The 23,461-nt window shown below is 43.1% G+C and overlaps 1 protein-coding gene across 3 annotated transcripts in view; it reads left to right on the top strand.

Annotated features, from left to right (window-relative positions):
• Positions 1-1,028: 1,028 nt before the first annotated feature.
• PDZD2 (PDZ domain containing 2) overlaps positions 1,029-23,461 on the top strand; it is a 143,062-nt gene continuing 120,629 nt past the window's right edge. For 2 of the 3 annotated variants that reach the window (XM_085326291.1, XM_085326290.1), the window contains exon 1: positions 1,029-1,836. In XM_085326291.1, the coding sequence (XP_085182417.1) occupies positions 1,358-1,836 (479 nt within the window). In that variant the 5' untranslated portion in view covers positions 1,029-1,357. The remainder of the gene's footprint in view (positions 1,837-23,461) is intronic. The other variant, XM_085326292.1, reaches the window with a different exon arrangement.

Genomic DNA, 23,461 nt, shown 5'->3' with positions numbered 1-23,461 from the left:
AAGAAGGTGAGCATATTCTGTAGACACAGGGGGAGCAGAGGCACAAAACAGCTCATGGATGGCTTCCAGAGGTCATTTAGGACCTCTGGGTGACTGTCCAAGGCAGGGTGTATGCACAGCTGAGTCATTCTGGGGCAGTGCAAAGGGGCAGGAGGCTGCTGGAGGCTTTCCTTCACTCTCTCTGTAAAGAAAAAAGCCATTTCCAGGTTTGCCTGTGAAGGCAGAGGGATGGAGAAAGGGGCTAGCCACCAAGTCACATGTGGGTGGTAGCAGTCTTAGGAGAAAGAGCAGCAACTGTGGGAAGAAGGATGTGCTGAAGATAGCTCATGGGGCTGGTTTGGGAACAGACTTGCAGCTTAACAACTGGTTTTACTGAGTCACTGACAGCACAGTGTTGTTGATGCTTTACTTGCAGGGTAGGTTTAAGCTACTGTGATCTACTACTGCCAATTAGAGACCACTGCTTATTTTACCCCTTCATGTTTGCTACTACCTTTTCCATTGATCCATCCCTCATGCTACCTGATGGGGAACCAGATCAGGGGACTGAGGCAGATTAAAATAAACCAAGCCCCAAAGCAGTTATGGAAGAGGGTAAAAACATCTTCAGCAGCAGCAGTGTCAACCAGCTTCAGTTGACAGTGAGGCTACGGTGTTAAGGYGTGCCTCTTCAGCCTTTCTCTGAGCAGAAGGGGGCAGATGTTCAGCTGTCTGTCRGGGACTGCTCTGTGTTGGTGTTGGGCTTAGAGCTGTGGCATTTGTGGTTGCACAGTTCATAAATTTTGTCTTCACTAGGGAGACTGGGAGCTAATGGTGACCTTTTATTCCCTTGCTGAGAAGGGCAATTGGTGCCCTCAAGTGGTAGATAGCAGAAGGAAACGGGCCTTGGCTGTGAAAGTACGGATCCTGAGCTCCTGCCTGCAGTCCAGACTTGGCCAGTGTTGATGGCATTATTAACTGTATTGTCTTTTCCTTTCAGGGCAAGCTGCTGCAGCTGACCGTGGCAGGAAGAAGACATYGCTCCTGGTGGAGCGTGGAGTCCCAGTGGCACATGCAACTGGATAGCTGTAAAAGCCACTGGAGAAACTCGCTGCTACTTCCGTCTGCTGACCCCTCTGCAGGTGTTCATAACAAACCAGCCTGCCTCAGCTGTGCTTTGCCAAACAGCATGGTTAGTGGAGTCCAACCACTGTAAGATTAAATGGGTTAGGGGCTTGTTTTCAGTTTTGATCCCTCCTCCAGCATGGTCCTGGGGGAAGCAGAAGGCTACCCAGACCCCAGCAGGTTGGTTAGTGAAGGCTTGTGGAGCAGATGCTGGAAGCAGCTCTTCCCATGACGGGACGTGTGGGTGGCCACGATGCCCATCACCCAAGAGAACGCGGGGCTCTTCCTCCCCCTCYTGTGCCAGTGGCTGCAGAACAGCCTGCGGGAGGAGGTGGAGGGTCCTGAGCAGAGCCTGTGTCGTTCAGCCATCCAGAAGCTGAGAGAGTACATCCAGCTGAACTTCTCTGTGGATGAGAGTAAACTGCAGCAAAGTGGTTCCAGTACTTTAGACATGGAGATCTGCACAGCTTACTTAGCCCAGGAGATGAGAAAAACTGAGGTTCTCGGTCTGAGTTTTGGGAACATCCCTGCTTTGGGAGACTATGGAGAGAAACGGCGGGGAGGAAAAAAGAGAAAGGGTCATAAAGGTCCAGTGCTTGATGTTGGATGTATCTGGGTGACGGACTTGAAGAAAAACAGCCCAGCAGGGAAGTGCGGGAGAGTGCGACTGAAGGATGAGGTCCTTTCCCTGAATGGACAGTTGATGGTTGGCGTGGATGTCAGTGGGGCAAGGTAAGTATGAAGTAACAGCTGCTGATCCGCTGTGCGTCATGACCCATGGAGTACGTTGTGGCTGATCCCGATTTGTGAGAGCAGCAGTTTTGACCTCTGCTTTGCCAGCCCCCAGGAGAGCTGGGGGCTCCTTCTTGTGGGTCTATAGAAAATACAAAAGTAAATTAATTAGTAGGCCTACATTTGTTGCCTGCATATTTACTGGAAAATTTTCAGGGGTCATTGTGTCAAACAATGCCACGTCAGAAGCAGCAGAAGGTCTTCACTAAACCAGGATTTTTTTCTGGTTTTGGATAAGGCTTTTCTTCTAGTAAAACGAACACAGGCTTAGTAGCACTGCAGGATTTTTTTGGAGATGTATCTTATTTTTGTTGAATCATTTTGACTGAGGGAAGCTTTCTTGACAGCTAAATGGTGTCTGAGACTTTTTCAGAGCAAGACATTTTTGTGTTTTCCAGGTGGAAATAGCTTCATGTTAACAAATTTGCTTTGATTTTTATTTCATTTTGCTCTTTTCCCGGTTTTGGTGTCTCCTGTCCAGAAAACCTGAAGCCTTTAAGAGTTCAGATCAGAAATGAATGTATTTGTAATGATGTAAATTATTCTCCCTTTCCCTATACTGCCCTTCCCCACCCCTCGCCCCCAAATGTTGCATACTGTAAAATTGGTTACTGACCCAGGCTTGTTTTTTGTGGGCCAGGAAACTTGCTCAGAATTCACTTTGCAAAGGCAAAACGCTTTCTCTGATAAAGATGCAAATGTTAGTTCATACTTGAGGTTGCAATGTACTTGAGGGCRTAAAATTCCCACCCTCTTGCTGAAGGGTGCAGTTCAGGGATGGACAGTTTTGGAAACAGAGCACTGGTTGAGTGGGTCTTCTGTAAAAGAAAACTYGTAGTGGCTTGATCTGCAGCCTGAAGAATCCAGCATACTTTGTGGGTCTCGGGAGTGGTATTTTACTGCAAAAGAGAAATGGTCCAGCAAGTAAAATCTACAACAGGGACAAATAATAGATTTTAACTGAAATAAGCCGTATTTTCCCCTGAATACTGGGAGGGAGGGAGGAAGCTGAGTCTTTACAAATTTCAGTAAGAATATAGCACTGGTAATGAGACTAACTGTTTTTTTGTCTGCTGCTTAAGTTGTCAGAATGCAAAGCCCAACAGCCTTGATTCGAGGGGGTAATGTGATAATTGCAACGTGGCAGAGTGCGTGGCCTTTGCTGCCAGAAGGTAGCAAACATCCTCCACCCTGAAGCCTACCTGTGACAGCAGTTTGGGGCAACCGTTACTCCTGATTCTACTGCATGCTTCTGACTTTGTAGAAGTCACCTGGCRTTTCCCAATTCCCTCTTCCAAGAATGAGCCTCATGATACCCCATTTTGCTGCAGCTTTCTCTCTGTGCTCTGACTGCTGGTGGTTCTGTGCAGCATTCGAGTCTTACTCTGTGTTTGCACATTAGCTTGCAAAATGCTCTTGGATGGACAAAGAAGAAGCAGTAAATAATGCAAGCAGTAAATAAAAGTAGTACTCTTCAATCTCTGGGTGCTGGGAAAGGTAGTTGGTTAAACAGTCAGTTCACCTGGACCTGCTGAGTTGACCTCTCTTAAACATCCTCTTTGAATTCAGCTTCTGCATTGCAGGTGTGATAACAGGCCTCTAATTTCAAGCCTCTATGTGAATAAATACTGATACTGTGACTATAAACTCTCTGATCAGTGGCACCTCCCCCCCCCCTTTTTTTTTTGGGGGGGGGGTGGAAAAAACAGCATGCTGTTTGCGGAAGTCTCCATTCCTAAAATCCAAGGGAGTCAGTTGCAGAAGCCGGAATTAATGCTATGCTGTTATTAATGCAAAAAGAAAGCTAATACYYAATSRWKTYSRAMWYSATTRRGTATCTGAAGGCTTCATTTTRGGTTTGTTCCTTTCTGGAAGCTCTGTTACTGGACCACCAAGCTGTGACTGTTGCTAACGAGAACCACGTGCTCCTTTTTCCTTACTCCAGGTTATTTTTTTGCTATCATAAAGGTAGAGTTCCTACAATTTGGTGGCATGTGGCCAGTTTTGTTGTTCTTATGATCCTGATTTAGAATGTTCTGTRTCCTAAATTTGGGCCTAAATTGGACATCTCTTAGTCAGAACCTGATGTATTTTCAGCATCCACAGCTTTCTTCCTAGCTTACTGACAGCCACTATTTGACCATGGTGATGTTGGTAGATGACAGTTTGGGATCTTGAGGACTCTTTCAGTTTGGAGAGGTTGGTTTTACTTCTCAGAAATCTGGCTGGTTGCCACAACAGCTGTGTCCCACCCTGTATGTCTGCTTGGGTCCAGGAGGCTTTGGGCATCCTTCTGGTTTCTCTATCGGCATTATCAAAACAGAGATATTTTTTAMATCAGTTGAAAGACAGTGTCAGTTTGCATTTTAGGAAAGTTGATGCTTTGAAACAGTTTTCCCAAGTATTACTGCCACACTAGCAGAGCCCTTTCCCCTTGGTTCTTCGAGGTGTCGGTGCAGGACAGCACCGAATGGAGATACAGACAGAAATACTGCGTAGTCCTGGTTGTATGCCTGCCTGCGTAATTATTTGCTGGCTGTGCAAGAAACAGTTCTGGCAGATACAAAGGGGTTTGAGTGCTGTGATTTCTGCATGATGTAGTTGTGCTGGAATTAGTGAAATTAACATTTTGTCTGTAGGTCCTGTTGGCACCCRGTTGGATTGGGCAAGCAAAAGCACTGGTTTTATGCTCATTCCACACCCACCAAGTATGTTAGGGCAGCCCATCTTGCCTGGTGAGCGTGTTGCAGTCTGCCCTAAGATTTTTAGGGTATCTCTTGATTTAGTTCTGTAACTGTGGGGGATTYGGCATTTGCTTCAGGACTCCAGGCGCTGAGCAGAGGGTCTCATGATTCTGCCTCTTTCCTGGAAGTTACTGCCCTTGCAGCAGGGTCAGTAGAAATGTGATCACGTGCCCAGGCCTCAGGTGGTCACCTCRCAGCCCAGCGGAGCTCCATCCCACCATGCAGGCCCTCCTAGACAACCAAGTGCGTGTGGGGAGACTCTTTGTGGTGAAGCAACTTTAAAAATCAAATTATCCTGTTATCCCTCTCCACTCCATCCCCCTTTTCACAGTCAGTGATTGGATTTGCACCTCAAGTAGGCTCTCTTCTGCCATGTCTGTGCAGGGGGCACCTGATTTTGGCAGCTACTGTGCCTAAGTGTCCTCAGCCCTCAAAGAGGTAATGGGGTCAGCGCCCGTGCAGAAGAGAAGCACTCACCGTCGTGGGAGTGCAGGCTGCTGCTGGTAGTCTGTCATTCCCTTTTATGGAAGCTGAATCTGATTTACTTTTTTAAAAAAATACCATTTATTTAAGTTCCACCTGATTGCCATGTGTACAGCAGAAACAGGTTAATTATTGCTGATCTTGTTTCTTTTTTTTTCTTTCATTTAGAGAAAGATTATATATTAATATAATCATCAAAGCTCTTTGCTTAACAGCTTATTATTACATAAGAGTAATGATGTAGGTGGTGATATTTTTGGTGATGTTAGTGACTGAAGGAAAATTATTGCTCTCTTCAGAGTTAGCAAATTGTGCACGTCTATCAAATACAATTGCAGGGAAATGAGCTGTATTGGAGTACTAAATAAAGGTTAGTCAAAACTCTGCATATTTATTTATCTTCTGTCTATAAAACTGCTTTTCAAAAACACATGGATTATTTTCCCCCTGACAACAACTTCCTGTGTATTTTGCAACTACTCCTTTCATTTTGGGCTATTATTCATTTTCTGGAGGGAGGCTGTTGGTAGTCTTGCAGATGACAGACGAATCCTTCATTTCTTGAGCATGACTGAGTGGGACTTCTMCGAGGAAGTCCTGGGAGGATTGCTAAAGAATTATTTTGTCATGAATCCCCTCCAATTTGAAATACTTGATTATGAATTGCATCGAGCATAGCTGCAATGCTTGGATACAGCTACCATATACATCTAATCTTTAATATCAGTGCTGAAGAGATTTTCAGATTTGAACTGGTTTTGAAGAAAATAAAGTAAGATATATTCCAAATGATGACAGTGTGATATAAACAGGAGATGGTATAATTCTGTCATTGAGGAAACCCAACTGCTACTTCAAAATACCATGTTCCTCATCTCCAAAAATGTCCAAACATCACARTGTGTGGAAATACAGCCAAAAAACTGGCTGGCTGCTTTTTAGCCTACAATGTGAAGTAGCTTCCAAAAGGTGAACAGAGAACTGTTCTGACAGCTGTACCTTTGCATGGCCTTTTCTTAGTCTTTCCTCCTCAGCCAGTGTCCTGGGGGAATTTCTGGGACTCCTCCCCAGCACGAGATATGGCATGCAGAATGTCAAGGAAATCATTTTTTTCTTCTGAAGAAGTTGAGAAAGATCTTCAGAAATCAGACTTGCAATGGAGAGTGAGTTTTAGGTGTAACTCCTAAAGGTAAAGCTTTGACCTTACATGAAGTTAGTGATTTCTGGCACTGCTGAGATCTTTCGTGAGTGCTTGCTGCTACTGCATGTCACATACACGTGTCAATATAGTTGTAAAAATGAAGGTAATGTCCAGTGCCGTTCTGAGAAGCATCTTGCACATAGTACTTCCAGATGTCCCAAATACATTCCTAGCTCCAAGGGCTAGCAGGTGATTACAGAGCATGACGGTGAACTTCTACTGAACTTCTAAAGACCAAAGTACGTGTCTCAAAACACACAAAGCACTTTGCACTTCTTGTTGCTACAGTCAATGACAGTCCTGGGCCTTGTGCTTGCTTGTTTGAACCCTTCAGGATCTGTATTGAAACCGTTTCTATTGGTGCTGGGAATGCAATATGCAGTCTCTGGTTGTATCCAGAGCCAAATTCTGCTCTAGCCGGTGGTCTTCAAGAGGTTCTTCTTCTTCCTGGCCATATCCTTGGGATCTCTGTGTGCAGGGTGAGCATCGATTGGCACATCTGTAGTGTGGACTGGAATGAAGGACTTGGACCTATACTACTTTTGAGTAGAGCTACTCAAGTGGTGAGGAGAGAAATCTGATACTGTGGATAGAAAACATTGATGTTTCTGAAGAGGAATCTTTCAATGAACTTTTTTTCAAGCTTCCCCTGAAGTTTGAACTGAATGATTTTTTTTAAATTTATTATTGTTATTTTTAATTATAACCTGCTTCTCCCCTACATGTGCCATATGAAGATGTTCTTGTTGGGAAGAAGCACTCTGACAAAAGTGTGGACATCCTTTGATATCAAAGTGCAGTGCTCCAAATTTGCATTTTGTATGTGGGGTACAGCTTCCTTCCACGCTGTGGTGAAGTGTCATTACAATAGGCTAGATGTCCTTGCCATAGTCACTTTTTCCCTGCTGTTTGGGGCTGTGGTTGTCTCTGGAGCATCTGCAAGGTTTTATAATGCTATGTTACTCAGTGATGCATTCAAAATGCTTGCAGATACTCTGATGAGTGAGGATGGCACAGCTTGGGCATGATGAGCAAGATTAACTTTGAAATGACGCCCGACAAATTGTAGTGGTTTATYCTCAATGTACAGATTTGTGATTCCTGTGCCAGGGGGTGACAAGCCATACCCTGTCTGCTGACCTAGGCTATGCTACTTCTACTCATCAACTAGGGCCCTCAGTTTAAGGCTTTAGCAATAAATCTGTTCTTCAGTAGGGTTAGGTGTTAGGGTTGCCTTCATTATTCACTCTTCCATATGAAAGCATCATGTGGTGGTAGAGAAGGGGAAGTTTTGAGATTTCTGTGCCTGTGATGGACTTGAGTTTCTCTGGAATTTATGGTGGATTTGTTCTCTACTTGGCAGAGCAGTCATCTTTTTACATCCCTATTTAGGAAAACTCTCCTCCAAGAAAACTATCCCCAGTCATCACAGAAAGCTTTCTCTCTTTTCCTCCTCCTTCCTTGTGGGCGCATAGCTTGCACAGATTGATTGCTCTATTTTACTTTGTTTCCTCACCTCCTTCCCAAAGCAAAAATGCTGCCAACAAAAAGTGCTGCTCAGTGTAAGCAGCTGCTTTGCCTGGTGTTACTAGGTCCTTCTCTTGGTTATGTTCATAAGAAAATATTTTTGCCTTAATAGGAAAACAAATGGAAATGTATCCTGGACATTGGCCAAGGGGCAAACATTTTTGTGGGAGCTTTGTTAAAATATTAACAGGGCTGACTAAACAGCAGAAAACAAACACCGTGATCTTGGAGAGTGGAGCCACCAAATACAATCATAGGGAATAGATTTATCTTAAGTGGACTGAAGTATACCCCCAACATTTTACAGAGTTCAATTAGTTTTAATTTTCTTACCATGCTAACAGTCTTCATGCTGCAAAATGGTTGTTCAGTGTACAGAGGCCTGAGTCCTGGTGCCCACTGTGGGCATGGATGAGTCGCGTATGCTGATGTGTCCTCCAAGCTGCCTGGCAGGAGAGCAGTGAGGATGGAAAATAAACAGCATGTAGGAATTTTGGCTGGGGGTTTTTTTCTTTGAATTGAGCTTCCATAACTTGGGAGACAGCAAACGTGTGATCAACCCRTGTGAAATGAGAGGAAGCCAATGAATGTATAATGTACTTTAGACATGGTGTAAACCTCATTATGCTCCTAAACCCATGTATGTTGGAGCATGGAGCCTTCTCTGAGTGTGGCCACTGTATTTCACTGCAGTAGTGGATATATGGCCCACCTCGTCCTCAGACTATAACAGGACTAAGAAATAAATGGAGATGTTTGTCTTTCCCTTAACTCCTCAGGAAGGGTGTGGACAGACTTAGCCACCTGTGTTGAGAAATAATTTGCGTTGAAGAAATGAGCTTTATCCCAAATCCCCTCTCAAAAGCAAAAGACTTAAGCAGAAGGTCACTAATCCCTAGACTCAACAGAAATCATTTAGCTTGTTTGTCACCTCTGCTTCGTTAATCTGAGAGTGGGTTCACTCAGTTTTGCTTCTGCAGCCTCTGGCTCCTGCCTTCCCACTCAACTTCCCTGCATAGAATCCAGCTTCTGCTGGGGCACAGCCCATTCCTGTGTGGTGATGGTTATTTGTGGCATCCCACTGCTACAACTGGCTTCTTGACGTGCACTAGCTTTACAAACCCTTCTTCCKGCTTATTTTTGCATCTTCTTTGTCTTTTTGCTCAGCTCTCTTTTATCTAAAAGCCACAGAAGAYAATGGAGAGACTCCCACTAATTTAAATGGCTTATGTCCTATATACATATTCATATGTTTGTTCCAAAATTTTGGGAGCGATAGGCTTGTTGTAACCTTCTACACACTATCCCTTCTGAACTTTGGGGGAAATGAAAGAGAGCTGGTCTCTCTCTGCAGAAAGTGTGCAAGGCCAGGCCTGGGGAGTGTTGGCTGCAGATATCCCTGGAGATGTCACCTAGTTACATGTGTCTTTCCTTCTGTAGATCTAAGAGATTGTATCAGATTTGAAAAATAGTCTACAGGTTGGTAGTGTTGCCTTAGAAAGTATAAAAACTTTAAGACAATCTGCTCCTTTACCTCTGAAATATTTTAYCTGTTTTCATTCCATAATGAGCTTAGAAGGAGGTATCTTGTCAAATGTGTAGTGTACATCACTACTTAAATGGGTGTTCCATTTGTGCTGCAATTACAAGAGAATAAATTCACTGTTTGGGAGGGGAGCTCTTTCTTCCTTATTGATCCATGGTGAGAATAGTCTTCTGGTTTGGTGAATTAGTCTTGTCAGTTATCCCTAAAGCCAAAGTGCCGCCAAGTTGAGCCATTTTCCTTCCTGAGTGGTATTTTGTCCTGAATGCAGCAAGCATCCCATGCTGTAAGGTCACCTGAGAATGCAGTTGGAATGAATCAGAACTTACTCACTGGTGAACTTCTGTAATGCATAAAGTAGGGTCACTATTTTCTACTGCCCAGCTAAAGAGCAGGTGAGGATTTTGGTTGTAAAAGTAGTAATTTACACAAACTCTCCAGAAGTGCATTTGCTAGCATAGAACAGTGTTTTAGCCATCAATAATAGATGCTCAAAAAGCCAAGCAAGGAACATTTTGTGCCTGTTGTTCTTCCTATAATGCCTGTGCCATTACACACCAATTTGCAATGTTCRGTCATTCAGTGTCTCTTCTAATCTGTAAATGTGAAGGAACTGCTCTTAATATTCTGGGAGGCCGAAGTTTTTTTTAAAAAGCAGCTTGTGTGCTCAAGAATGATCTTTGAGGTGGAAGCACTGAGCCGCTGCAGGAGGAAGAGCTGATTGGAGTCAGATTACCAAGCTCTGGAGATACAGGGCAGGTTCTCCTTTTTCACCTGTACAGGCTGATGTGGCATGTGTCCTGGAAAAGTATGGCAACAGCTTCTTCACTCTTCATTGAAATCTTTTTCTTGTAATAATGACCCAGTAATAGTTCCACATGGAGAGGCTGTGCTTGATGTCAGCCTTTGAGACGCAGCTTGTCAGCTTGAGTGTGCTATCTAGGAACACAAGGGGAGGATAAATATAAGAAATGGAGGTCTGATCAGCGAGAAGCAGGTCTATAACACCAGGGGTGGCTGCAGTGGCAAATGGCTTTAGGGCCTTTAGGCCTTTTCTTTTTTTCTGTGAAAAACCCATTGCTGCTCTTATCAGATGTGACACTTGCCTCCAGGCTCAGAGCATTAGCACATGCTCCTTGAAGCTTATTTTCTTGTCTCTTTTCTATGAAGTGTAGGCTAAGATGGGAAGGGCTTGCATTTCAATTGCAGGCACTTTAACATCACTGCCTGTTCTCACTGCTTTCTCTGTAGGAAATATATAAAACCCAGCAGATTTGGGCTTCCAAATGTCTGGGCCTCCAAAGGGAAGCTCTTGTCACAGGCCTGCATCAAGAAAAAGATAACTTGGCAGGAACTGCTGGAAGTATTTAAGATTGGGGCAGCTCAGGAAGATAACTTGTACCTACTGAGACAGGAAAAGAGTGGGTAAATGTGATTATTAGCAGTAAACTTCATTCTAGAGCATCTGAAACTCTAGAAACCCAGCCAGATTGAAGGCTCTTTAATAAGACCATCTGTGAAAAGCTAGGGGGTAGACAGAAAACGTGTTCAAGCTTTTTCAAATTGCGCACAGACGAAAGAATCGTTGAAATCTGAAAGACGAGGTTTGTTTTTCTGCTGATGGCTAAGATGCGCTTTTCTATTGTTTAGAATGATGCTGAAATCTGTTTTTTCACATCTTCCCTAAGTAGATATTATAGAAAGCTGGACTTCTGAAAAAGAATAGGCAAAATTAGTAGCAGATAAGCTGAACTTAGAATGATGGTTTTGACTGTTTTTCTGGTCCATTACTTGAGCGCTGGAATGGGTGTAGGCTAGCAAAATAACTGTCTGATGGAGGGGGAAAAATAAAGAATCGGTGATGTCCTTCTCATCCTCATATATATTGACCAGCCTATCTTTGTGCTGTAATAACTGAAGAGTTACTAATTGCCTGCGGATTTTTCATAATCTGTGCTATTTTTGTTACGGTAGCGATGAGAAAAGCCCAGACATGGGTGTAACCCCTAAATTTTGTGGTACCACCTGAACGTTGAGCCCCTCTCACAGCCGGAGAGCTAAGCAGCATGAGCAAGAGGCCGTGAAATTCCTTCTCGAAAGTTTGGAGTGATGGTAAACAAAGCCGATCTGGTGTGTGAAGTTCTTACTGAAAATGGTTGCTAACACATTAACTGTTCCGTTGAAACACCAGGTTTCCTATTTGCACCTGTACAAAATTCCCCWAAAACTTAGATTTTCCTCAGTTTCCTCTAGGGGGCAATGTCATATAAATATTTTAAGTGTTTTGGGGGTTATGTCAATGGGCAGTCTAGCTTGCCTTATCGAAGATKTCAGAAAATGGCAGTGAAAAGTCTTTCTCTGCGGGCTCTTCAGGATGTGCATGCTTGCAATACAGCTACTGTAATTGTTTCTTGGACCTATTCACACGTAACTGGAGCACGTGAATACTGTTTGCATTCAGGACAGATTCCTGTATGCCGGAATGCAGAGAGGGAGCTGTTCAGGAAGACCTGATGCTCTTGTTACACCTGTGCAACTTGTATGGCTTTCAGCTGGTACTCTTACTTAAACTGTCACAAAAGAGAGTATAATCCAGTCCTTTGACAGTGGAGGAGTCACCACTGGCTGTAGCTTATGTTTATAGYCAGAACTTAAGTGCAGAAGATAAATCTGAATACCAATTCAGTGATGCGTATGACCTTGGAAGCAGGAGGGTTTTGTGTTGCTACCTTATTTCCCTRGGAATTTGGGTATTCTCAAATTTATTATTTATACAGCTTGGTTAATAGATGTAAATAACAGCCCAATTTTCAAGTTAATTGTCCATATAAACAGCTCCTAGAATTAGTACAAATCAAAGAAGGTTGCACTGGCCCTTAATAATTGATCTTAAAGGATATCGTCTCTTATTTCCTTTCTCTGCAGTATAAAAATGGCAAATACAGATGAAAGAGCTGTTTTGTTTTTCCTCAAAGCTCAGATGTATAATTTGAAACATGCTTACATGAGCACAAACTTCTTTTTTGTTGTCTCTATCATTATATTAGTTCCCTTCCTCTAAACTGGCTACTATTAAAAGTGAAATTTGCTATCGACTTCCAACATGAAAATGGCATTAGGGAAATCCTTTTAGGAGTTGGCTTCTTTCCCCTCTTGATGATAACTAGTCCTCTAGAGCATCAGCATAATGGCTTTATTGGATTAACTTGCAAATCCCACATATTTACTGAATTTGTGGGTTGAAATTCTTTGTAAAAATATGTGTTCCAAAAAAGTAACTGGTGATCAGCCGTTGCCAAGTTTTCTAAATGAATAAACCTGTTTGTTTGTTTTTCCCCGAACAGGAAAAGCAATTAATTCAAGTAAAACACTTACTCCCCAGAGTGCCCTATTTGAAAACAAGGGCCTGTTGCGGGGGAAGGGGGAAGAGCAGTAGTTATGTTGGCTTCCAAGCCWCCATCATCAAGCACAGCAAGCAGGATTTGCCCTCTGCTTTGGAGTAATGGGAGTCGTAGCTCAACGGGAGGACACAGCTCTGCTGTAGCCTTTGCAAGTTCAACAGGTGAGAACAGCTTTTTAATTCAGCTGCTGGCTGAACAGGCCTTTTTCATGGATTTAAACACTGTCCTAACAGAAACRTGGGAAGAGTTTTGTATAATTTAAGTTGCTAGGAAAGAGGGGTAGAAGCCCAGTTTTGTAGAGACGCTGGTGGCAGCTAAATATTCTCAGTTTCCCTTCTCTGGTCCCATGGACCTGATGAATTGCTTTGGGTTTGAACCATGTAGTCATGAACGCCTTGGATTGGGGTTCATGTTTGCATCTCGCTGAGCAGAGGGCTGTGAGCTGTCTAAGAGCTTAATGCTGAATTGAGGTGGGGGTTTCTTTGCCTTCAGCTGGAAGGAGCTCTGCCTGGGGGTGTGGGTGCGTGGGGAGGCTGATTCACTCTGCGCTGTGATAGCTGTGCGTGCACAGCCCTGGAAGAGACACGCTCGCGTAGCTGCGGGTCCCGAGCAAACCGCTGAGGGTTCGTCGCTTGATCCCCTCCTGCTCCTTCTCTCTTTCTTGCCTGCTGCGGAGTGGTCTAAGGAGCAGCTTTATTGTGCAGAAAAACAAAGCTAGGAAACCGGTGTCTGAGGCCGCTGGCAGTAACGTAGCACTGTGGTCTCCAGCGGAATTACTTCCAGTTTGCCTGTATAGAAACTTAAAAGCTCTATCTTCAAAATTTCCTCCTGCTATTCTATATCTTGCCTAATAACATAAAAAACTGTCTTCTCAGTGAGTTTTTAGGTCCTTGCCTGCATTCAGAAATCAAGTGGTATATACAGCAGAGCAGAAAATTTAGTAAACTGTCCAATTTCATTGGGATGAACTATATGGTTAAGATAAATTGGATTTCAATAATTCTCCAGTTATGCTGTGGAGAAAGAAATAATAGTTAAAGTATGAATGCCAAGTAGCACAAAAGTTAATGGCTGATGTGTGAAATTCAAAGTCAATAGGGTTTACTACAGGACTTTGCTTATAAATGGACTATGTTTTAAATAGTGTATGAGARGGTCAGAATCTCAGCGCATTATTAAAATTATTTTGTGACTCATGCTTTCTCTAGTGACCCAGGAATCAAATCATAATCTGGGGAAGTGAGTTTAAGGGGCATCATCTAGTAAAAGAGATTTCAGGCAAGTTAGTACAGAAATAAGCATCTGTCTTGAGAGAGATGCACTTCAGAAGAGTTTGGAAAACAATGAAGAGGTAAAAAGACAAAATGGTAGAAATAATTTTATGGAAGAAGAAGGGTTTAGAGTTGAGGATCCTTTTGAGGATTTGGAAGGCAGTTTCATTAATTCTGGCTGGCTAAATGGTAATCAAAAGTGCAGTCAAAAGACTAATATGTAATTAAATTAGATAAATATATCTGTTAAAACTATTCAGCCAGCAATAATAACCAAGGAAACTAATCCTGAATCCAGGTGTCAAGTCCCATATTCTACTGCCTGTGGCTTTTGCAGACTTGAGGATATTCTGTCACTTAATGATGATATCGAAAATAGTGCTAAAGAATACGAGGAGGCATATTCCTTGTTTATGCAATCCTTAGCCTACACAGAGGACACTTGGGATCCAGTGGCTGTATACTAAATCTGTGGAGTCATGCTACTCTTGGTGAAACTAAGTCATCTCCTTTGCAAGAGGCCACATACCTCGTCATATACCAAGTCATACACTGGTGCAGCTTAGAGAAGAATCCAGCATGCACCCAATATAAATGACTTAAATTCAGTTTAAACTTCTGCCTCATGCAGATGAGCGACACTTGCTGTTTGTCTATAGGCTGTTTTGCTCTCTGCAGCAAGCTGTGCTCACTGCCCAGGGGCACTGCTGAATGTGTTGAACTTAAAAGTTCTTTTTCTCCTCTGGATGCTTTTATTTTAAATCGCTTATTTGTAATTTATTTTTACACAAGCCTTATATGACTTAGAGCTAGCTACCATGCTCCTGTCAAGGTCTTACAGCCTAATGGGTATCACGTGTGAATTTAAGAAATGTTAGGTCCTGGTCAAGCCTTTTCTCCTCACTATGACCAAGTCACATCACCTATGACAGGGAGGTGATGACAGCAGCTTGTTTTGTGCAGGTGCTCGGAGCCTTCTAGGGGAAAGGCACTATTATATGCTGCTATTACTGTGGGGCGTTTCTTTCCAGGTACCCGYTTGTCTGCTGGAGGATTACAAAGTAAGAGCGGTTTCGTAAGAGCTCAAATTCTTTTAAAATGTCTGCTTCTGCAGACCTGCATTTTTAGCAATACAGATAAGTCCTACCATATGAGATACCCTCCTGGTTATGAATTTAGCTACTGTCCAGTCATCCCAAGTGGTTCTTAGAGATGTCGGTGTAAACAAGTGAGAAGACTTGTATACCTGTAGGGTATTTCTGGAATAGTTGCAGAATGGAAAAACTGAACTCTATTTTTCCAAGGCCTTGAGGCCAAAACACTGTCTGTCTCTGTTCCTAGTGCAAGCTTTGAGGGGGAAAAAAAAACTTTGTTTTTGTCATAGTGTTCCAGCCAACGTGCAGCTGAAGTTTGATTTCCAGATACGGTATTTGGGCTCTTGGTGAGGTAAGAAGGTTCAAAGCCAAGGCTTCTGGAGCTGCCAATTTTTGGTTGGAGCAATTGCTCCCTGACAGGAGAAGTACACACATTTTTGTAAAACTTTGTATATTATAACATCACCTGCTTATCTTTTAGAGCTGCAAAAGTCTTGACGGCAAAAGTCAAGCAGTGAGGCTCTGCATGTGGAATGCACGTCTCCTGGGGAAAAAAGAGCCCCTCTAGGAAAACACACTCTAGGAAAACGTGTTTGTGGCAATGAAATGGTATCCTGTTCAGTACAACTAGTTTTTGGTGAGTACTCTTTTGTAAGTCTAAGCAGGCTCCTGGAAAGCAACTGAACTGAGGAGAAGACAGTATCAGTATCAAGATAAGCATACAAGAAAAAGAAAAACAAGATTAAATAGAACCATATAATTTTTCCTATAGTTACATACTTGCACAGTAGGAACAGTCTGGTAAGACTGGGCATGTGTCCCCCATCCCAGCCCCCCAGATTCTCTCTTCTATGGGCAGCAATATTGGGCATCCTGGGGTGGCCTGCTGGGGGCAAACCTATGGGGCTYGCCTGGACCTTCGGGAATTTGGAGGTTCAGGGTTTTCGTGCTGCTGCTGCTGCCGTTCTCACCTGATGACTTCTTTTTCTGGGGTTTGCCAGACATCTCTTTTGAGGACTATGTTCGTGCAGGGAATGTGGCAAAAAAGGTGGATATGAGGTGAGGCTGAGAGTTTAGATCGCAGAGACATTTTACTGCCTGCTTATTCTTTGGCATTCATCAGAGAAACCTGAAGATTGTGTCCTGGAGAAATGGTTCATCTGCCTGATTGAATATTTAAATTTTAAACTTACTATCTCTCATTTTTCCCTAGGTCAGCTACATATTGGAACTTTTAACCTTTAGATTATGCCAATTGATCAAAATGTTCCTGTATTACACTGAGATCTGATTCCCTCCCCCCTTTTCTTTCAATTGATGACAAAAACTGTTCCTGATCCTCAAGAAAGTCTGTACCAAATGAAAACCTGAAACAGAGGAAGAGTTTCTGTTGTTCGTAATACCCATTCTATTTGGTACAGTCAAAGGACATTATTTTTGACCCCTTAAATTATTTACATTCTTTTTCAGACATTTTATGCAGTCACTGTGGGGGTGAATCCCCAATATTAGGGGATATAGGAGTGGTTTCTGATTTTTTCGTATATAGAAGTATTATGCAAAGGTAATTCAATTAACTAAAAAAAAGTAACTGTTGGTTTATGACTATGCAGAAGGAGAATTGGACTGCAGTATATGTTCTCAAATGTGGTAAGCTGTCATRGATTTGTCCATTAGAAAACACTACAGCTCCAAAAAATTAACATGAAGCTATGGACCAGTCATAAATCTCAGATCCAACAAGAAACAGGAATATTCTAGGGTAAATGCAAACCAGATCAGAAATACAAGAAAGATCCTGCCCATGGAGTGCCTTAAGCATCATGCCCAAGATCCTGCAATGAGTACCAGATGCCACCGACACATGAGGTGGAGACTGTAACAAAGACACACTGGACCCATCCAACCCAAGCAAGAAGACTTGCAGATTAAATTTGTATTAGTTGGAGCCTGCAGATTGCTTTAGCAAGCAAAACTGAGCCTGAGTGTTAAGAGGATCTGGGTCAAGAAATCCAAATTAGGTTTCATACTTAAAGAGAAACGAACGCATTTTGGCAATGGCTTTCATAATAGTTTTAGAAAGAAAATATTTGGAAACAGATTCAGTATGTTTCTGTATATTAAATCCAGTCTGTGAAATAAAACTGTTCTTCTGACTGCAGAGAATAGTCAGAGGATTGCTGGAACAAAATATTTCCTAAATCTCATGTATGTTTTAAGGAAGACTCTTGCAACATTAATAAGTGATGGGAGTATGGTGCATTTTGACACTGGGTAGTCAACAGAGATAAAATGCAGGATGCTTGGTGATGTTTGAAAAGCAAACAGCATTTGGGCTTCTTTGAATATCAGAGGGAATGGAGCACATTTTATTGCATTAATGGAAGCTATTCGAGCATCAAATGAAAAATGATGTTTGTGTGAAACAAAGTCTGCAGTCCTGGTTTAGGACACTGGGGAGAGTAATATAAAATGACTTCGCGTTGGAGCATGAGTTGCTGGAGGCGGGCAGCCTCTAGTGTCACCTATGTTTTCCTGTAGTTTGAGAAGAGAAAAATGTTACCTTGATATTTCCTAGTGAGCAGACATGTGGGCAGTGTATTTCCTAGGGGAAAGCTAACCCCTGAACAGAGAGCTCGTGCACCCCTCTCTGTTGCTCAAGACTGCTTGCAGAGAGGTGAAGCACGCTGCTCCTCGGGCTGCTCTGAACGTCCAGCATGCCAGAGCTTGTGTTGCTTCCAGCAGAGGTGGACACGAGCGTCCAAGTACTGGAGATGCCGTCTAGGAGCAGATGGCCCGCGGTGGTTGCCTTCGCTCCAGCTCAGGGYGCTGCTCTGCGCGTGGAGCCAAGAGTAAAGTCCTGGGGACTCGCCGCCTCCCTCTGCAAAACAGTGATGGGATGGTTGAGCCGCTGGCCAGCCTGACCTTGCCTGGTAGGTGCGTGTTGGGTAATCGTCCTCCTGAGCCGTGCACGGGGCGTGGGGAGCGCCGGGCGAGAGGCGCCGGGYGCAGAGCCCTCGCGGCCCGCCGCAGCGCCGTGCTGTCTCTAGCTAGCGGCTGGCATTTTTTAAGTGCATTTTTGAAATATCTGGTGACCCTTCAGGTTTATAATGAGATGTGCATCGTGTACTGTGTGTAGGGAGTCTCGTTGCCRAAAGATTCAGATCGCTGTTCGCGTGCAAGCAGGACAAACCCCTTTGGTAGCTCTGTTCCCTTAGGCTGCCGAGCTCCCGGTGTAACATTTTACACTCAGCAGAGCTTAACACAGTTAAAAATAGTTTTCTTGTCAAAATATTTCTTGGGAGTAAAAATGACCTTAGGATACTGGCAGAAACGCTGACCCTTGGACCAGACAGGGGAAGAAAAAATCAGAACAGTCTTCGATTCTGCGAAAAAGTTTGCCTTCGGTTGCACAACCCTAGAGGAAGGTTAAGACCTGAGAAAACTGGCTCCACCCTGAGGAGGGAGAAGAATGGAATTTAATTAGAAATATAAGGGTGAGTACTTATTTTTAAGATACTATATCTTTGTAAAGGATTTCTTTTTTGGCACATGAAAGATTATCGGGGAAAAAATGCCTGGCTCTGCATAGTGGATTGAGGTCTTGCTGAAAATCATCCTTGAATTTGAGGGAGGGTAAAAACTGGCCTTTCACTTTTTTTGTGTTTAAAGGATAATGTCAATTCTAAACCTGGCCTCCAAGATACCATTTCTAAAAACAAGCTTAGATAAGTGTTTCCATTCAGGAAAAAAAACAATAAACCCTCAGTGATCACAGATTGTTCTGAGCAAATAGATGTTCCAGCGTAGAGTCTCAAACCTGGGTCATGCACAATAAAACGTTAATGTATTAAGTGAATAGAAATCAAAATAAAACAGAGGACATTTCTGAGAGAAATGGAAACAATGACTTAGGATTGAGAGATGAAAAATATATATATTTTTTTAATATAGTAGGTAGGCAAACTGTTTTAAGACTGATTTCTAAGCTGCTATTAATATCTCTTTTAATAATTTGTAATAATACATATAATTTAATAATTAATATTGCAATAGTATCAACAGATTTCCTTAGCTGTTTTCTGCTTTGCTGCTCTCTCATGTTTAGTTACCACTTTGTGTATTTTGAATTCAGATACAGCATGCTTAATGCTATGTGAACCTACTCTGTGGTGCACTAATTGATACAGTATAACTCCATTGTAAAGCCCATACCTGAATTTGAGAACCATCTGGATGAGAGGGCTTTATCCCCTACAGATATATAGTAACCTCTAAATTCTACAAGGTTATAAAGAAAGTTCATAAAAATGAGTTCAGAGCAGTAAAWACAGATATGTTGCTCTGTGGTTTGGTGTTTGATGGAACCTTCTCTAATAGTGGGAATCTTTTTGCGTATAGAAATGACTTTTAAATGATCAGTCTGCAAATAAACTGCAAATGCATAAAATCTGCTCTAATACGGCTGCTCACCAAACAAATGCTACCTTGTAAGTGTTTCACAGACAGCTCTGTGCCCGTCGAACTCAACCTCTGGTTGATGGCGTGCATTTGGAAAAGGTATTCCAGAGGGGCACGCGTGGGGAGCCCTGGGAGAGGGCTACGAGCACAGGCAGCCTTACCTTGCCCTCCAAAGAAAACCCCCAAGCATGCAAACAGAAACAGTCCAGTGGTGAGACTTTCTTAAAATTTCCCTTCTAGAGGCTAGCGAGCTGTCATATTTTGAATATCAATTAGCCTTAACATAGCCAGTTACAATGCAAGCTCTCTGAGACAAGGACCACATGTTTTTTATTTTTCCATACAAATAACCAACTGTATTTTGAGCGCTATAAAAATAAAAAATGTGGATAAATGAAAATTGAGGTTAAATTTCTCAACAGCTAGCAATACTGTTTCTTGTGCCTTACACTTCATGTTTTGCCTAAGAACCTCCACCCGCCCTTTTTTTTTTCCTGTAATAGGCTATAAGCCAAGATGTTTTCTCCTGTGAAACTAAGAAACACAACTGAAGGACATACTAGCGTGAGGACACAAGACTTCAGATCATCCCCCCTCCTCAAATGATTCAAAACCAACTCATTGGCTACTACTTGTATGGTGGGAGGCATAAATGAGTATTTGCAAACAGTTGTAGTACAGCTCTTGCAAGGGCCTGTTGGTCTTCAATTTTCGTATAAAAACCCACTGMAGATTAAGGTCTTGGGCATTTGCAGCGAGATCTGAAGCTTTTTGGAACTTTTTTGGTCATTGGCATTGCGGTGAGCAYCCCATGAACTTGTGGTTGGTTTATAGCTGGCATGGAAGGAGGAGGGTTTTGCTCCTAGATGAGCCCTGGGTGGCTCTGCGGGGTGGCGACTGTGGGCTGCTGTATCCAGGGCTGTTTATGGTAGTTGTGTGTTAGAGCTATTAAACTTACTTTTTTGCTTGCTTGCTTTCGTGTTTTTTGTTGTTCTTGTGTGCGGAAGAAATGGTAAGGGAAAGGTTTTCTCTGCAGCATTTGTCACATAATATATTAGACGTTCTACAGAAATGGGGCTTTTTGAAGGTGGTGTTTATGGAGACTTGGGAAACTCAAAGGTCTSAACATACAGAATTAAGCTAGCAAACTGTGAGGAGATCCACACAGAGGTCGGTGAAGTGATTTTTGTATTTACACTGGCATAGCTGGGAGCACGACGTGGCCTTTGCAGTCCTTGGCTCTGCCTGTGCTTGCTGGACTTCTGTTCGGTTTTAACCCTCTTTTGTGTCATTTTTGTGGTTTCTGGATGAGTTTTGAAGTTTGTTGTTTTCTTTTAGGAGAAAAAATGGAACATCATGTTGCTCTGCATATATGAGGTCCTGGGTGTGGATGCTCATTGTGTTCTCAAAGGAATTTAACTTAAATCTATGTATTTATTTTGTTACCCATCAGATCCACCAAAGTGTTGGATCCCATGAACATATACTATGTAATTGACTTTATCGGTGTGTGTTGTATTTCAAGGGTGTTATCTGGTGCTCAGGAGACATCAGTGTTAGGGAAATATAAATATCTATGTCTATTTTAAAGAAAAAAATGTTTCTAGTGCTTCAGCTTCCAGAGGTAATGTTTTAGGTATGAATTAAATGTTGTGCAATTTTAGACACTTGAACAGACCTAGCACTTAYGGAGTGTCCTTAGTTGCTTCCTTGAAATAYTAACTTCTAATACTAACACATTACTGGAGTTGGTTTCAATGACATCTTTAGCTTATATGAGTGTGCATCTAAGATGACTTGTGTCATCTTTCGAATGTGAATCAGGAACTTGCATATACAAAGAAGGCGACAAACAAAAAGCCAAAAATAACAGTAGTCCCAAAATGCCATGTGTCACTTTCCAGTGAAGTGATATGGAGTCCTTCTGCAGACTACTTTTGACTGCACTGGGAAATGATTTCATCAATCCACAGTTTCTCCAGCCTTAATTCTGTAGTCCTGAAACTCAAGCTGCCCTATTCTGTGGTGCAGTAGAAGAAGGTCTGCTCTTCAAAGTAGTTTTTCTCGTTGCTTTCATATGTGTGAAGCCCTTTTTCTTTTGGATAGACTTGCTGTATGTGTTTGTAAATCAATGCTTTTGTCTGTAATGAAACATATCACTCAAATGCTGTTTTGGCTTACATCATAACATTACTTTGAAATGTGTAACTACATGTGTGTGCCTAAAATATCTAAGTGCTATCAGTGCTCTCTACAATGAGAGCTGAGAAGCTCCAGGRCTGGATCACCCCAAATTTCAGTGCGATGTAGGCTCCTAAAGAGATCTAGAAAAGCTCTGTACAGCTGTCACCTAAGTCTGAAGCGTCTTGGACATTAGYAATACCTAAAAGTTTGTTTCTGTTCTTGTCCAGAGCACTTTGGTCTTGTGYGGGACCGAGCAACTGGTCTGTCCTCGGCCTGCTGGGAATCCTCAGGCTGTTCCCCCCGCCCTGTGYGCTACCTAGCCGAGACAGTGGCAGCGCCTCCTTTTGCACCCAAAGTGGATGAAGTCAGAGACTTCACAAAAATGGGAAAGAGCCTGGTTCRTTTCCTTCCTCCGCTAGAATGGATTCAGATTTCATCCTCTTTTTTCCTCCCAAGGGTGAAAGTTGCCCCCAGCTGCTGTGTCCTTAGGGTACATCCACCTCTCATTTTGCATCTTGGAGAGAGGGTGTACAGGGTTTGAACAGGTAGCTTGGTGAATAAATGCTCCGTGGGCAGTTCTGGTCTTCGTATCTCTCCTAGACCAGACAGGATAATCTGTGTTGTCCTATTTTCCATGTGTGACTCTAGACCAATTACTTAGGGAGACAAAAGGAGCTGTTCCAGGGTGTGATTCCTGCTCCAAAACTCCAATGTTATTACATTAAGCAGGTATTGGAGGCAATGCAGAAATGTTTTTAGGAGTAGGGTACTCACAACACAGGACAGCTTATTCTCCCACCTGAAGGTCCTGAATCTTGGGTTGTTCAGCAGAAGGATGCAGCCACCACCCCCTCCTCTAACTGTAGCTAAAACCATGATCTATTCTCTGCCCTTTAAATAAAGCAGCTTGTGAGTTGTTTTCTCAGGAGATGTCAGGCTGGGAGGTGTTTCCTGCCCGGAAAGGGGCACATCCTAGTGTTTGGAAGCTTCCCTCTTGGTATGTTCACTGTTGGTGTGTTGAGTTTTGGCACTTCATTAACTACCTGTGCTGCCTGGGCGCTGAGGCACTAACACCAGGCTTACAGATTTTGCTCCAAGGAACAAAGCTAAGAGATCTAAATTCCTGGAAGGCTGAAAAATCAGGCTGAAAATCCTGAAAAACAAGAGGGACTGTCTTTTTCTGTATCATGTAGTAGTATATGTGAGAGCCAGGACACCTGTGAGCAAAGCAAAGCTGTTAAGAGATTGCTTGAATGCAGCGTGGGAATCGGCAGACCAGGTTCATCCTTGTCCATCTCGATTCCAGGCTGGCCTGCTCACTAGTTGGGCACTTACYGCAATTCCTCTTTCACGTTTGCGGCGGTGGGTTTGTGCCTGGTGTACARCCAGAACGTCCTTCATCAGAGTACGAGCGCGACCACAGTTGCGTATTTTAAACTAGAAGTAAAAACCCCACCGCACACGTGGAAAATGGCCGTGAGGTGTTAAATGCGAGCCTGTGCTAAAGGCGCCGGCGGTGGCGCCTCGGGCCACGCTCGAGGGACGAAGGCAGCCCCTGGGAGCAGGGTGGAGGCAGCAGTGGGAATTTTAACTTCGCTGGAGGCGCTGAGCGCGCCGGGCGGCTTTGGGTCGCGGCGCGGACCGCAAGAGCGGGCG

The sequence above is a fragment of the Rhea americana genome, unplaced genomic scaffold, assembly GCF_003343005.1.
Source record: "Rhea americana isolate MKP2758 unplaced genomic scaffold, rheAme1 scaffold_13, whole genome shotgun sequence".
NCBI classification, from domain to species: domain Eukaryota; kingdom Metazoa; phylum Chordata; class Aves; order Rheiformes; family Rheidae; genus Rhea; species Rhea americana.
Note: the sequence above shows the minus strand (reverse complement) of the source record. Positions and strands in the feature narration are given on the sequence as shown.